The sequence below is a fragment of the Aythya fuligula genome, chromosome 15 (assembly GCF_009819795.1).
Source record: "Aythya fuligula isolate bAytFul2 chromosome 15, bAytFul2.pri, whole genome shotgun sequence".
Lineage (NCBI taxonomy): Eukaryota > Metazoa > Chordata > Aves > Anseriformes > Anatidae > Aythya > Aythya fuligula.
The window spans coordinates 17,483,596-17,497,518 of record NC_045573.1 but is presented as its reverse complement, the minus strand read 5'-3'; the positions used below and the strand labels follow the sequence as shown (position 1 = coordinate 17,497,518).

Genomic DNA, 13,923 nt, shown 5'->3' with positions numbered 1-13,923 from the left:
TCTGCTAACTTTTAATTCACAGCTTGTACAACAAATCACAATATATTCTTTATGGTTGTAATTAATATATGACAGTAATTAAGGGTGTGACATGGCTTCTCACAGTGCGGAAACGTTCATGCCAGATGCTTTACAAGTTCCTTCTTGAAAAAGTGCAAGAGTTTTTTTTAACGTTAACTCTGCTTCATTTGACATGACAACTTTTTCTGCTTCCATGCATTCTTCCTTAGCTAAAGAAAACAATATGCACACACATCTGTTACCTCAAAAGCAGGCTGTCTCAACTACTTGAAAATAAATCAGGCTGAAAGGTACACATGTCAAACTATAGCCCACTTAAACTACGTAAGTAGAAAAGACACGGATGACCTTCTCTGATTAAGCATTTAACTGCGGGAAAAATAAACAATCTTTTTGGAACATAGGAAAAACCTGAAAGCTTAGTTACCTAAGAGAATCTTGTTTTTAAAAAAAAAAAAAAAAAAAAAAACCTGCCATTGACTCTTACAGGTAATGAGGTCATACACGTCAATCAGTTTATGAGCTTACTTAATCTAACATACTAACCTATTGTAAGCCATGTAACACTGTCAACTAGAAAAAAAGAAAATACCAAAAAGAGAAACAACTTTAACATGCATTCCACCTTATCTTGCAAAATATAACAACAAAATAAGCCTTTGTTGGAATTATTTTTCTAAAGGTACATTAAAAATCACATTACTCACAGAATTTGCAATAGCATGAACAACTCTGGAAAATCCTACTGCATCATTCAGTTCTTCCTATAAGCAAAGATTCTGGCGTTAGTGAAATATAAATACAAATACTGTCAAAATAGTACCTGTAAACAGGCACACTGAAAATTTTAATCCCTGTTTGACTCAAATGTTTTCTCATATATAAGCAAGAGCAGACCACAACGGAAATGTTAATGTTTGGAAAATACATGAGGCCAAAGCCAGATGCTGGTGAGAATTCCAGTTATAATAAAGCTTTGGTTCACTGCAAGGTTGGACAAGTTGCAAGCTACTGCTGTAGGTTGACTCTAGCCAGCAGCCAAGTACCCATGCTACCTTTTGCTCACTCGCCTCTCCCAGGGACTGGGGAGAAATTAATATTAATAATAATTAAAAAAAAAAAAAAAAAAGTAAAAGGAAGGGTAAAAGACAAGTGGATCAAGATTACAACAGGTTATTAAGAAAAGCAAAAGCTCCATACACAAGCAAAGCAAAAAGAGGAATTCATTGACTACTTCCCATCAGCAGGTAGATGTCTAGTTACTTCCTGGGAAGCATGGCCTCAGTATGCTTGCTTAATGGCTGCTTGGGAAAACAAACACCATAACCACAAACATCCCCCCTTCCTTCCTCCTTTCCCACAGCACCACATATGCTGCTACGAGGAAAGTAAGCTTCATCTAAACCGGACCCAGTAAAGTTATACCCGATTTGTTGTCTATACAGTATTTTCAGTAGTGCTCACCAGTTATTAGACTGTAAACAGCTCAAAAAGATACTAAAACTGTTATGCATCTTCGGTTTCACTTCATTCTTCAGCTTAGTTTCACTTAAAGCACTTTTCCCCCAATAGGTTCTTATTTTTCAAGTATTTTCTCAAGTAATTTCTGCCTTGCGTTATTTGTCTTTGCTCAACCGTAAGTGAAATTCAACAAAGCATTCACTGTTATTTTAGTTCAGCTCTTAATGCCAATAGTCAGACTGATTAATACACCTAAAAAAGCTGCTTCAGAAAAGTCTACTGCAGTAATAAGTTGTTCCTAACATTCCTTCATCAAGAAGAGATGCCACTTTAGATAAGGTCTCTATTAGATAGCTCCTTCCCTCTTAAGAGGGATTCTGCATGCAAACATTATTCACGCCATGCAAGTTGATTTTATCTTGAAACGGATATGCACAAATGACAAGACATCAATGGAATACAAGTGATCAACCATAGCCACAATTTCAGTCTTAAGACTCCCAAAAACTTGCTTCAGACTTGGTATCAAGTCCCATAAATAAAGCTGAGAGTGACTGAATACCACTTATGACTTGCAGTCAACTTGTTACTATAGTAGTTGTGTGCAGCATGTTTCTATTAAGAAAAATCAGATTACATTAATTGTACAACTAAAAGCAAGCAAGTTTTTTTTTTTTTTTTTTTAAAACCGTGTACTACATCAAGGTCAGATTGCAAATCAAAATAACATGAACACTTGCTCCAGAATTTTTGCAAGACTTTTTGTAAGGACTGTTGTAGAGCACTAACAAATGCAATTCATCTATGTTTCCTATGTCCAGACCTTGCTTTTCTGACAGAGAAGATTCACATAAGGAGGAATCCAGTGCTCCACAATATAGGTTAAGTATTCTACAATTACTTACTCTTTAAAACTTTGTAGAGTATCTTGCAATTCTTTTTGCTATACTGCAAAGCAAAAGATATCTGAGTAGAATTTGGAGAATCAGTTTCAAACAGCTACAGCCAAGCAAAAGGGAAATATTACCAAACCCTATCACATGCAATTTTATACAGCTGATTGAACTCATAGATTCTCCCCCTCTCTTTCATTCAAACTAAAGAAATGGAACTTAATGCAAATATTTACCTGTTCCTTTGCTTGTTTCTGCTGTTCTCTTCTTTTTCGTTCTTCATCATCTACCTTGCTAATAACAATATATCTCTCTTTCTAAAATCAGAAAAGTATCATTTGAGGAATGAGCCTAAGAAGTTCATAGTTACAACCATTGCAAGATTTTTTAAATTAAATTGTAAAGAAAATTAAGTCATATCTCAGCAGCAGTAGCTTGGCAACATGACTGTTTCCACTTTAAGCACCACCTTATCATCCACACCCAAAAGTCTAATTTAGAAAGCTGTATTATATATACCCACTAAACCTAACGTTTACTAAATTCACTTTTTACTTTTTAGAAAGGTTATCAGAAGGTTATCTATTTTTAGAAAGGTTTTCATTATAGCTAACAGTTTTCAAATATTTTTGAAACAGAGATTTGATCTGTGAAGGGAGGATTCAGTATGCAATGACACTATTGTTCTCATAAGATCAAGAGTCACTTTTCACCCATATACATACTCTTCACCAACACTAAATATCACAAACACTGCATTTTAAAGTACCCTTTGGTGGCCCTCTTTAAATTTTTAAGTAATAAACATATACTTGTGTGGCTTAATATAATTCATATATAATTCATATTTAAAGACTAGAAACTAGTTAATCATATTTTATTTAAGATGTTCCACATTTTGCATAACAAAGCTCAAGTTGGATGTAGAAATCAGGACTTTTGGTCAGACCTAGAGATCTGGAATGTTAGTAAAATTGAGAAGTACAATTTCCTTTCAACAGGAAAAATGTTACAGGCAGTAACTTGCCTAGTTACCTTATCTGACTCCAGAGTTTCAACATGGATACCTTTTGGATACCTACATATCAGAACACATGAAAAAGTACATGTAAGAAGTTATAAAACGAAAACACTTGTTGGAAAGCTCTCATTTATCTGCAGCCACAAGCCAGCTTCTTTGGTGGCAGCATGCCATTACCATGTCATTTATTTTAGTATTTATAAACCACTCTGAGTTTCCTGCTAATAGTAAGCTCTAGTAGTAAATATTAATATAAATTTGGTTAGCTCTGCTAACCACTGCACTGCAATCACATTTAATTACCAAAGTGCTGCCACAGAACACCCAAGCAAGGCCAGAGAATATCACGCCTTGTTTTTAAGGCATCTTCTTCATCTTCTGATCTTTCCATCATAAAAAAATAACCACAATTATATAACCCACACAGAACCAGAATGTTACCTTCATCCTCTGGCTACTACTAAATCTAGTATTAGAGAAACTGTAGTATTAGAACTACCAAACAGTCCTTAGAGGACACATACTAAAGTACTATTGTGTCCTCTTCACCATGATTTCCTACACAATTTTCAACCTAGGATTCACTTCCAAGCTGTTTCATGTCATAGACCTTGGATGCATCAGAACATTTCCACAACAGAGCTCTTGAAAAGAGAAAGTGACCTGTGAAGAGTTCAGGACTGCATCACTCCCTTCAAGAGAGAAGGGCAATCAATAACCTCATTGTTTTCTGTTTTAATTATCTCCAAGCTAACTTCACAACTTCACTTTCTCTCACCAATATCCCCACACAGCGTACAAAGCTGAAAATTAAAAAAGAAGTTTGTGAACACACTTTTCTATACATTGCAAGAAGATGCAAGAATAAACATCAGACAAGCATAACACCACGTCCTACTGGAAGCTACAGATATTTTATCAATATATTCAAAAACATAGAGTAAAATTCTTGAAAACACCTCTGTTCTCAAGTTAGTTCTCAAGTTCACTTATTGAGATTCCATTTTATAAAGAGCAGCTTTATTTCATCCAGTTCCAGTACAAGTAACAGTGCCAGATACTGTTTACAACACTGAAATAACTTAATGTACAAAAAAAAAAATTCCATTATTTTCTACCTTTTACTAGTGTAGTTGGAGCAAAATCTCATCTCTAAAGCCCTACTCAAACAGCCTTACAGTTTCTTGTAATATAAGAAATTATATATATATATTATATAATTAGGATATATATATGATATATATTATATAATTAGGATATATAATTAGGCAAAGATATAGGATAAAGGAAGTCAGAAGAGGGGAACTGCCATTAGAACTAGGATTTTTTAAGGTCAAAAATGGTTATACTTGGCATCTAACAGAAAAATTAGACGTTCATATGAGCAATATAGAAGTTTTTCCAAGTAAAGCCCACAACATACCTAAGCACATGCACTTTCATTTTCACTAAAAACCTGTCAAATTGCTTTTATTACATAACTCTAGGCTTCTGCACTTTGCTGTTCTATTCACAGGTTTTAGACAAGAATGATAAAATATTAAGCTTTAAAATATTCAAATGAATCATCACAAACCAGTTTAATGCAATTTATCTTTAGAATACCACAAAAATCTTATTTTAAAGGAAAAAAAGAACTAAATTAATCACCTCTGAGATTAAATAGATCAGCTTTTACCCCCCTCCACTCCCCCCCCTTTTTTTTTAATCGTTAATACTGAAATTACAGAGTAAGACAGAATTATCAGTAACTTACTTCCAGCTCAAGGTCTGATAAATTAATTTCCTCTGAAATCTAAAACCAAAAGATAATTATGTTACTAAGTCTTATTTTACATTTGTGTTTCAAAGTAATAATGTTCAAATAAAGCCTGCTTTAGTTCCTCTGTAGAAATATTTTTAAGTTAAGAGTGTAATTCGCTTATACCAAGACCTGTAGGCCAGTTGCCAAGTTGTGAAGGCATTTGGAACGTTTTGTACAGCTATTCATGTATCTTCTCACAAGCAAACATTCTGCACTCATGATTACTGAATATAGATGCAGCAATGTAACCTTACTCCAGTTTCAAAATGCTCTAGTATCTGAGTTTGGATAACCTTTTTTTTTTCCCTGAGATAATAATTGTACATCTGGATTCCAAAGCTAAATAGGCTAATAAGTAAGTTTGGGAAGGAGATCCACTAGAAACAGTTTTAAAACATGGTGTCAACAATGAACAAAACAATTAATAGCTCAATAGATTTGAGGAAGTTGTTTGTAAAACGCATCTCCAATGCTTATAGAGCACTACAGCAACTACAAGAGTAGGCTTATGTATGCGAGACAATTCTTAGCTATACTTACATATGTTGACACTGCAGGCAGAAGTTACGGCTCATAAAGCAGAGTTCGACAATCATATAGATTACCAGGCTTTCTCAACATTCAGAGATAAGTCAAGCGTAGTTTTTGTTACAGTTAGCCCAGGTCAGGTTATCTTTCTTCTTCCCTGTAACTCCCCTAATTCAATATAGCCAAAAAAAATCATTTTTAGAAGACAAATTCAGAAACTGACCCTGTACATGGCTCCAGTTCCAAACTTTCATTTTCTTCATTCTTTAACAATTCTTCTATCTGTTCCCTGGAAAAAAAAAAAAAAAAAAACAACAGATTAAATAGATGATTTGCCCCTATAGCTATTGTTTTCTTTTTGCTGAGATGTTTACAGCTCTCCCCAAAAGAAAACACTTAAACATAAAAAAACATTCAATTTACAAACATGTCACTATGTTTATGTTATGTCAACATGTTTATGTTTTAGTTTCAACAACATCGAAGAAAGCATTAAACTGTCACTTTAGTGGGGGGATGTCTTGTTTTTCACCTAAGACCATTAAGTGTTGCTAGGCAGATACAGATTTAGTAGAAGTATTAGCTAAGTGTTTCTTCCCCTAACTCTGTTCCGTTTTACAAAGGAGGAGATTGCCATCAGATAAAAAACACCCAAACCAAAATTCTACACCTCTTTATGTTGAAGGCCAACTAAAGGGTTTGGGTTTCTTTTGCTAAACAAAAGAAACTTATAATGGATTTCTCTCTGTATTTTCTAATTTGTCTTTCCTTTCACAGAATATTTTATCATAAACAGTAGGAAACTAAATATTTTAAGAGTTATGGTTTATTGTAATATCACCATATGCATAATAAAGTTTCATTTTATATTAGAAAATTTTACTTACACTACTTTCTCAATGAATTTTTTCTGATCTTCAGGAATTGTGACAGGACATTTTGTGGTATTGGGAGAAATATAGGAGAGAGATCCTGCACCATTGGCCTGAGAACGTTTTTCATCATACTGTTCCCTTAGCTGTCTTTCTTCTTCCTGATTTAAATACGGAATTCCTAAAAAAAAAAAAAAAAAAAAAGACAATTAAAAACTCATAATAATTACAACTAGGTTAAGGATGTAGATTTAGGAAAGAGTTATTACTAACCAAGAATCTGCCAATGTTACCCCCCTGAAAGCTCAAAACACATTCTGCTCTTTCAGTCACCCATTCTAGATCCCATTCTCTATTTATGGGTATAAAAGCTTTCTTCAACCACATGTGAGATTAGCTGGTACTGTTGGATTCTTAAGATCTGTATGCCTCATCCACACAAAGCATAAGCCTGAGAACCCACAGAGCTGTAGATCATGATCACAGGAACACTTGGCACTTCTCTTCCTTGATATTTGCAATGCTTTGATGATAAACTGCAGTAGCACCTATTACAAAGCACTGATACCTTTTCTAAAAATGTTACTTAAAAGGCCTTACAATTGTTCCATTACCCTGTAATGTAATTTATTACTCATCTATTTATGTTTAGTCAGCAAAGAAAAATAACCTACTAAGCACTTATTTAAATAGGAATTCTATTCAGTTGAACTCAATATAATTAATTTTTGAAAAGGGAGTAACTATCAGCATAATTATAGAACCAGATATGAATAATTTGGAATTATACCCAGAATTTAATAATTTAGAATTACTGTTACAGAACTCACTCTGTGATAAGAGAATACTGTGAACAGCTGCCTTTTTTTCTTTTTGCGTAAAATGAAGAAATTAATAAAATGAATAAATTTTGCAGATACAGAAAGAAAAAAAACTCACCGTTGCGAAAAACTTTATTAAAATCAAATCCTTGGTTTGCTAAAAAATCTATACTTGAACTCTGTAACAAAAGAAAATAACTTTACAATTGGCAAGAGTATCAATGGCTTACAAAGATCAACTATTTTTAAGTTACTTAAGTTTTTAAGAAATTATAGTAAGTTCTGGATCATGAGCAACTAAGTTTGTGAACCTAAAGAAGCCAAAGCAAATTTAAACTGTGTTACTTTTGTTATGCACTTTCAGCTTCTATAGGGTATCTCAAAATCAGCTGTGTCTCCCAAAGCTATTCTGACACATGGGTCAACCTTAAACAATTTAGGGTTTCAATGCTATATATGCGCACAAGATACATCAACAACAAAAAAGCCAGTGAAAACACTAGTTTCAACTTTACTTATTGTGTGAATTTTCATTGGCTTTGTTTTCTGAATCAAGACAACCAAGTTCAAAACTGGACAACTTTTTAAGGCAATGACTCAAAGAATACATACTGAAGTTTTAGCAATGAGAAGCCTGGTTTCTCTACTGCCCGAGATACTATCCGATAGAGTCCTACCATAGACAGTCCAAAATTTCTTCTTGCACTGTTCAGTGTCATTAAATCTAGAGCAGTTATCCACAGTTTCATTTTAAATAACTGGTTAAGGAGCACTTATGCTCTTTTATTAAAGTCTAAAAATCAAAACAAACATCCAGGGGATACACAGAAGATCACACAGGAATTAACCTGTCCAAGCACAAAACTTAGCCAAATGAAGGAGGAAAACACAGTACAGAGAAACACAGTACAGATACAATGAAAACAAACAAAAAGGAATGAAATTACTAGCAGTGAGTCTCAAATCCCAGAAAAAAAAAAAAATCCATCTAAGATAAGCAGTATGTTTGGCTTTTACAGTAATAACACTGCATAATAATACATAATACATAGAGAATTAAATGGCATTGTTATTGCTAACTGAATAAGGAGGCTTTGTTTAGCTCTTTTTTTGTTTGAACAGAAAAGTTGTAGTAGAAGACAACCTCATTTCTCCAAATCAAAATGAACTAAGAGACCATACTTCTTTGTCTAGCCATTCAGGCCAAAAAGGTAACAACCCGATAAACTTAATCCAAGCACAGAGCTCACTAAAGGCTTTTTAGGTATCTATCTTTTATTACAATTTTCCTCACAAAATACATACATCACCATCTCCTAGGGAAAAACAGATGTAATAAACAAAAAGCTCTGTTGCTGCAGCAAGTTGGAGTAGAAAGTTTCAGTAATTCAGCTAAATGCAACATTTAAGGAGACCATATTCTAGATTTTCCTTTCGTTTCCTCAAATACTGATCTCAAACTGTAATTTCTGCATTAGTTTATGATTTATTTTTTACTTACAAAGTAAGAATAGGTACACTAAAGGGATAAAGACGAAAAACCGAATTACATAGAAAAAGAGTGAAAAATATGGTTCAGTAGAAAAAATCTGAAACCAGGAAAATCACAGAATCACAGAATTTTCTAGGTTGGAAGAGACCTCAAGGTCATCGAGTCCAACCTCCAACCTAACGCTAACAGCCCTCCACTAAACCATATCCCTAAGCTCTAATAGTTTGGAAAGCAATGAAAACGAGATAAGCAATTGAGAATAAAGAATAAAAAAGGAAAGAGCAAGGAAACAGGAAGTCAGACAAGGGGAAAAAAATAGAATCATCTTGCCAGGTTTGAAACACTGTCTCCAATTCCAGAAACAATAGGGAATACAATGTAACATGTAATGAGACTTAAGTGAAGTCACAGGTATTCCCTTGAAGCTCATTTGGGAGGATTTTTCTTAACTGATGCTTTTATTTCTTCTTTAAGAATACAACACCAAACACAGAAACTTATCTGTCTTTAAAACTGTCAAAAGAACCAACCATTTCTCCCTCTACAATGATTTAGTATTTTCAGGAAAACCTCTCCTTGGAAGCCTCCTGCAGGTATATCTTACCCAAGAAAATTCAGATCATTTTTCTACTAACCTGACAGACAAACTTGACATCTGGTGAACTTCTGTTAAAGGGTTTTGGAAAAATATAGAAATTAAATGACTTCATTATATACCTGTGAAAAAGATGAGTTGCATGTCAATACATCTTATCTATATTTATAAATTTCTCAACGAGCAAAGCAAGGAATAAGAAAATTACATACTTCTCTTCAGTGTGGTCATATTTAAAAGTGCAAAGGCCAAACTGAAAGAGCAAAAAATCCATGGAATGCTGGAAAGGAAAGGAAAACTTTGCATGAGAATAAAAGCTGTACACATTTAAAAATAACTGGGGTGCACCCAGAGTAGGTATTTCTCTTCATTTCAAATTTAAACAGATCTGGATCTTCATAACCAACATTTGCTCTGTTGGTAATTTTGAAGTAAATTCATCAGATCTTAACTAGTTTTCAATCCCATTTACCTAGGGATCATCACACTACTGCCTAAAGATGACTTGTAGAATGCATTTTTATTCCCTAAACACACAAGAACTAATGGAAATCCTGTATTTCTCTACCTGTTGCTCACACACAAGAATAAGATGGTGTACCAAAAGCAGCTGTCAGTTCACCTTCTTACATTCACTTACACTCCAAGTAGTGTGTCAAGAGGCTATGAGGGATGCTGGCTGCATATTGTTTTCAAATATGTATGATAATACTTTTAATATCCTTCTAATACATGTGGCTAACAGTGATAGAAGTATGAGACAGATACTTATCATCCTGTCCTCTATTTCACAAGTGTTGAATCAGTATTGGAAATGTTTTGAACACTGCTGTAGGTGTATAGGAAAATAAACAAGCATCCTGGTTGCACTGTCTCATTCTTCCTAAGGGCCAAATAGCCCTTTTAAACACAATGAACACATAGAATTATTCAATTCAGTCGTGGGGGGGGATTGGGCAGTCACAGGATATACAACACTAATCTTCTAATCTCTGAGCATAAAGATCAAAAATATCAATAATCATGTTAATTCACTGGCTGGCAAAAGAGAAATTTTAAGAAGATTATAACAAAATTTCAGGTTAGGCTCAGATACACCAGACTGTTTGTGCCTGCAGAGCCTAAATCATCAGCTACCCTGAAGCTCTGAAAGTCTTGAGTGGCTCTAGCACATTTTGGGCTTCCAGCCCATGGCAACTCTTGCAGGTACATAAACAGTAGCCAGAAGCTCTGTTACAACAAGCAAACTAGGAGCCCCATTTACATTAACTATCTGCCTGGTCTCCAAACTGGGCGGAGCCACAGAAGTCTTTGAATTATTTGATCCAAAATTATGCATAAAGAACCCCAGGTACCTGCATAATGATGCTCACGCATGTTCACCTTTTGGACTTTGTCTGCCTTTACAAACACATGCCAGAGGGAAGGCTGGTAGACTGCAGATCTCCTGTGGTCTTAACATAGCTTTTCCTGTCTCCAAGTTGTCTCTAAAATATTATACGTAAGAACGTACCATTGCATAAAAAACAATAAATAAATAAACTAACATTAAGTTCACCTGGCCTTTCTCATATGGAGCCAGAGGAATAGCAGGTGGCATCCACTAGCTTACTGGATGCTCTTCAGAAACCAGTCTCCATTAGTGTCTTCTTCTGGGTCACTTTTTGTCTTTTTTTGTTTGTTTTCAAGCTATAGCCTCTTCCTTAGTTTTTGCCATTTGTTGTTCTAGTTTCTCAATGGCTACCCCTAATAGAGAGGAACAATAGGAACACTAACCAGCAGTTCCCTCATGCTGCAATGCCTCTTAACAAAATAATAGTAAGCAGTGTTTATTGACTCCCTGCAGCTCAAGAAACAGCATGTGCTAAAACACTTAGCACTCCTCTTTTCTGATCCCTCTCCTATAGGGGGTAAGGGGAAGAGGAAAGGAAAAACAACCGATAACATCACAGTTTTGACCATTAGATGCTCACACGCTACATGTTATCTCCCATGATCATTTGGCTGTTTTTCAAGACTCTTTTGACTTCTTTTAGCACCTCTTCTCTCCCCTCTCCTCCCATCCTGCTCCTGCAGAGAGGCAGACATGGTGACAACTTGCATTTCAGTTTGCTTAGCAACAGTTCCTGCTTCAGGGGAGGTAGTTCAGGAAGGACCTTTGTCCTGATGTAGTTTCTCTGTCACTGAATTTCTCTTACCTAGTCCCATTTCAAACTGATTAACACCCTCAACATCCTTTGATAGCAGGCGCTACATATCCACTATCTCTTATACAAAGAATCATGCCCCTTTGTTCTGACCACAACTCCCACCAGTTTTATGCAACACTCCCTAATTCTTGTGTTAGCAAGAACAATGAAACAAGCAATCCTTATCTGCTCTACTTAACTTAATTGTACAGACCTCTATCATTGTCTCCATTCTGAACTAAGTAACTTTTTTCCAGCATTTTCATTTTAGTCATGGTAAAAAAACTTTACCTTTTTAAGTTTCTGATACCTTTCTTCTGGAGTGTCAAAGCCATTGGTTAATGCACTAACAGAAGGCCCATCGCTGATCCCTGAAAAAGCAGAATGTATTTGGCTTTGGGTAAGCTTTTCAAAATTAGCCACAACTAAGCAATGTCACAACTGGTAAGTTAAAAAAAAATGTTTTTGCTTAAAACACATGTTAAGAGTATTTTAGTTAAGAACAAATTTCCACTGTGTAAAAACATACATCTTCAACAGAGAAGATACCCAATGTAATAGTACTGTTCTAGCAGTAAAGCCTTGCTGCAGAAGTCTGGTTCCTATCCAACGAGATACTAACATGAAAACATCTTCTACCAGTAACGTAACATTGATGTTACAACACAATGGAGGATCAAAGTCAAACTACAAAATGTTTAGAGTGCAGAGTAGAGATTCATTGAATGACTTGGCCACCTTAAGCAATACAAAATACTAACTGTATTTCCATAATCACCACAGCTACTGAAACCATTTTAAAATCATATTTACTTCTCATGGTTGCCTAAAGACTACATCCCAAAGCTAAAACTGGTCTCTTACTGGTCTCTTTCCCTGTCCAAAGGCTTGCAGGATCTCCCTTATTTATCCCAACCTCTTGTTTTCATGAGGCACAAAAATCTCTACTTATTTCCTGAGGTTTATTTGACAGCGGCAGCTGAGAATCAATTAACGTGGTCAAAAATTACTGTGGGGAGAGAGTAGAACTGTGGGCATGACACGTTCCTTTTCTTGACCAAAACCATGCTATGATACATAGAATAAATGTTTTTTTCGCTTTCCAGTAGCCTTTGCTTCAGCTACTTCAAGCCAACACTTGGATATACCACACAGCAAACTCACGCACCTGGCACTGCACAGATACTGCCAGAACACGCGACTGTACCTGAAAACTCCCCATCAATGGCCAGGAAGTCCGCTTCTTCGATGGCTTCACAGACTTTGCTCAGGTTATCCTTAAAATCTGCGGGAAAAAGTCAAATCACGCCTGAGCCGCCCGCGGCCCACGTCCGCCCGCCGCCCCTCAGGGCTGGCCCTGCGGGGCGAGGGGCGGCGCGGGGCCGCCCCCTGCCGAGAGCCTGAGGCCAAAGGAAGGGGAACTGGGAAGCCGGGACAACAGGGGAGCCCTCAACCGCGAGGTGCGAGACAAGCAGGGACTGCCGCTCACTCACTGCTTCTGATCACCTCCATCCCTCGCCCGCACTCGCCCGCCTGGCCAGGCCCGGCCCGGCACCAGCCGCAACCGCCGCCGCCGCCGAGCGCTTCCGGAGAGCGGCCCGCCCCGCCTGGCCCACCCCTCAGGAGGCGGGCGGCCGACGCCATCTTCTGGGGGCAGGCACCGCGCTTCATGTGGGGTGTACTCCAGCGCCCTGCTGCGGTGTGTAAGGGGGGGGAGATAGCCCCGGTTGCCGCTACAGAGTCCTAAAATATTTTATTTTTTTTTTAAAGAGCATTTTTAGTTACTTTATTTTTGTGGGGGAGAGGTGTTTCGAACTGTCACGGGTGTGGAGAAATATGTCCTTTGAAAAAGGTGAAGCAGTTAACACAACATAGATGGAAGCGATGCAAAGTTGGTAAGATGTTGAAATGCTAACACTGGTTATGGATTCACCTTGGTGATGGAGCAGGGGTGTGTGAAAGTGCTGCAGATGAAACATTTGTCATCCCACTGCATAAAACCAACACTTCTGCAGATCACTGTAGATCATTGTAAAGCTCAATGCACAGCAAAATACCCCCACACCTCTACTATGGAAGGAAATTCTGAAATAAGGCCTGGTACAAGAGCAGGAAACTAAACTCATGAGGAAGAATAGTATGAAACCCAAGGGGTCCAGTTCACACAGCAAATGAAAGCTCTTTTCCAGCATTCCAGCAGAATGAAAACAAATGGGAAATTCCTAA

The 13,923-nt window shown here is 36.6% G+C and overlaps 1 protein-coding gene across 6 annotated transcripts in view; it reads right to left on the bottom strand.

Annotated features, from left to right (window-relative positions):
- The window catches only part of PARN (poly(A)-specific ribonuclease), a 67,031-nt gene extending 53,775 nt beyond the window's left edge, over window positions 1–13,256 (bottom strand). For 2 of the 6 annotated variants that reach the window (XM_032197269.1, XM_032197270.1), the window contains exons 1-12: window positions 13,191–13,256; window positions 12,905–12,982; window positions 11,989–12,068; window positions 9,721–9,788; window positions 9,549–9,630; window positions 7,540–7,600; window positions 6,616–6,781; window positions 5,952–6,017; window positions 5,153–5,191; window positions 3,411–3,453; window positions 2,612–2,692; window positions 729–785 (exon numbers count right to left, since the gene is read on the bottom strand). In XM_032197269.1, coding sequence (XP_032053160.1) covers window positions 729–785; window positions 2,612–2,692; window positions 3,411–3,453; window positions 5,153–5,191; window positions 5,952–6,017; window positions 6,616–6,781; window positions 7,540–7,600; window positions 9,549–9,630; window positions 9,721–9,788; window positions 11,989–12,068; window positions 12,905–12,982; window positions 13,191–13,209 — 840 coding nt within the window. In that variant the 5' untranslated portion in view covers window positions 13,210–13,256. Of the gene's footprint in view, window positions 1–728; window positions 786–2,611; window positions 2,693–3,410; window positions 3,454–5,152; window positions 5,192–5,951; window positions 6,018–6,615; window positions 6,782–7,539; window positions 7,601–9,548; window positions 9,631–9,720; window positions 9,789–10,863; window positions 10,927–11,055; window positions 11,247–11,988; window positions 12,069–12,904; window positions 12,983–13,190 lie in introns of those variants that run through there. The other 4 variants (XM_032197273.1, XM_032197271.1, XM_032197274.1 and 1 more) reach the window with 4 other exon arrangements.
- Window positions 13,257–13,923: the final 667 nt, after the last annotated feature.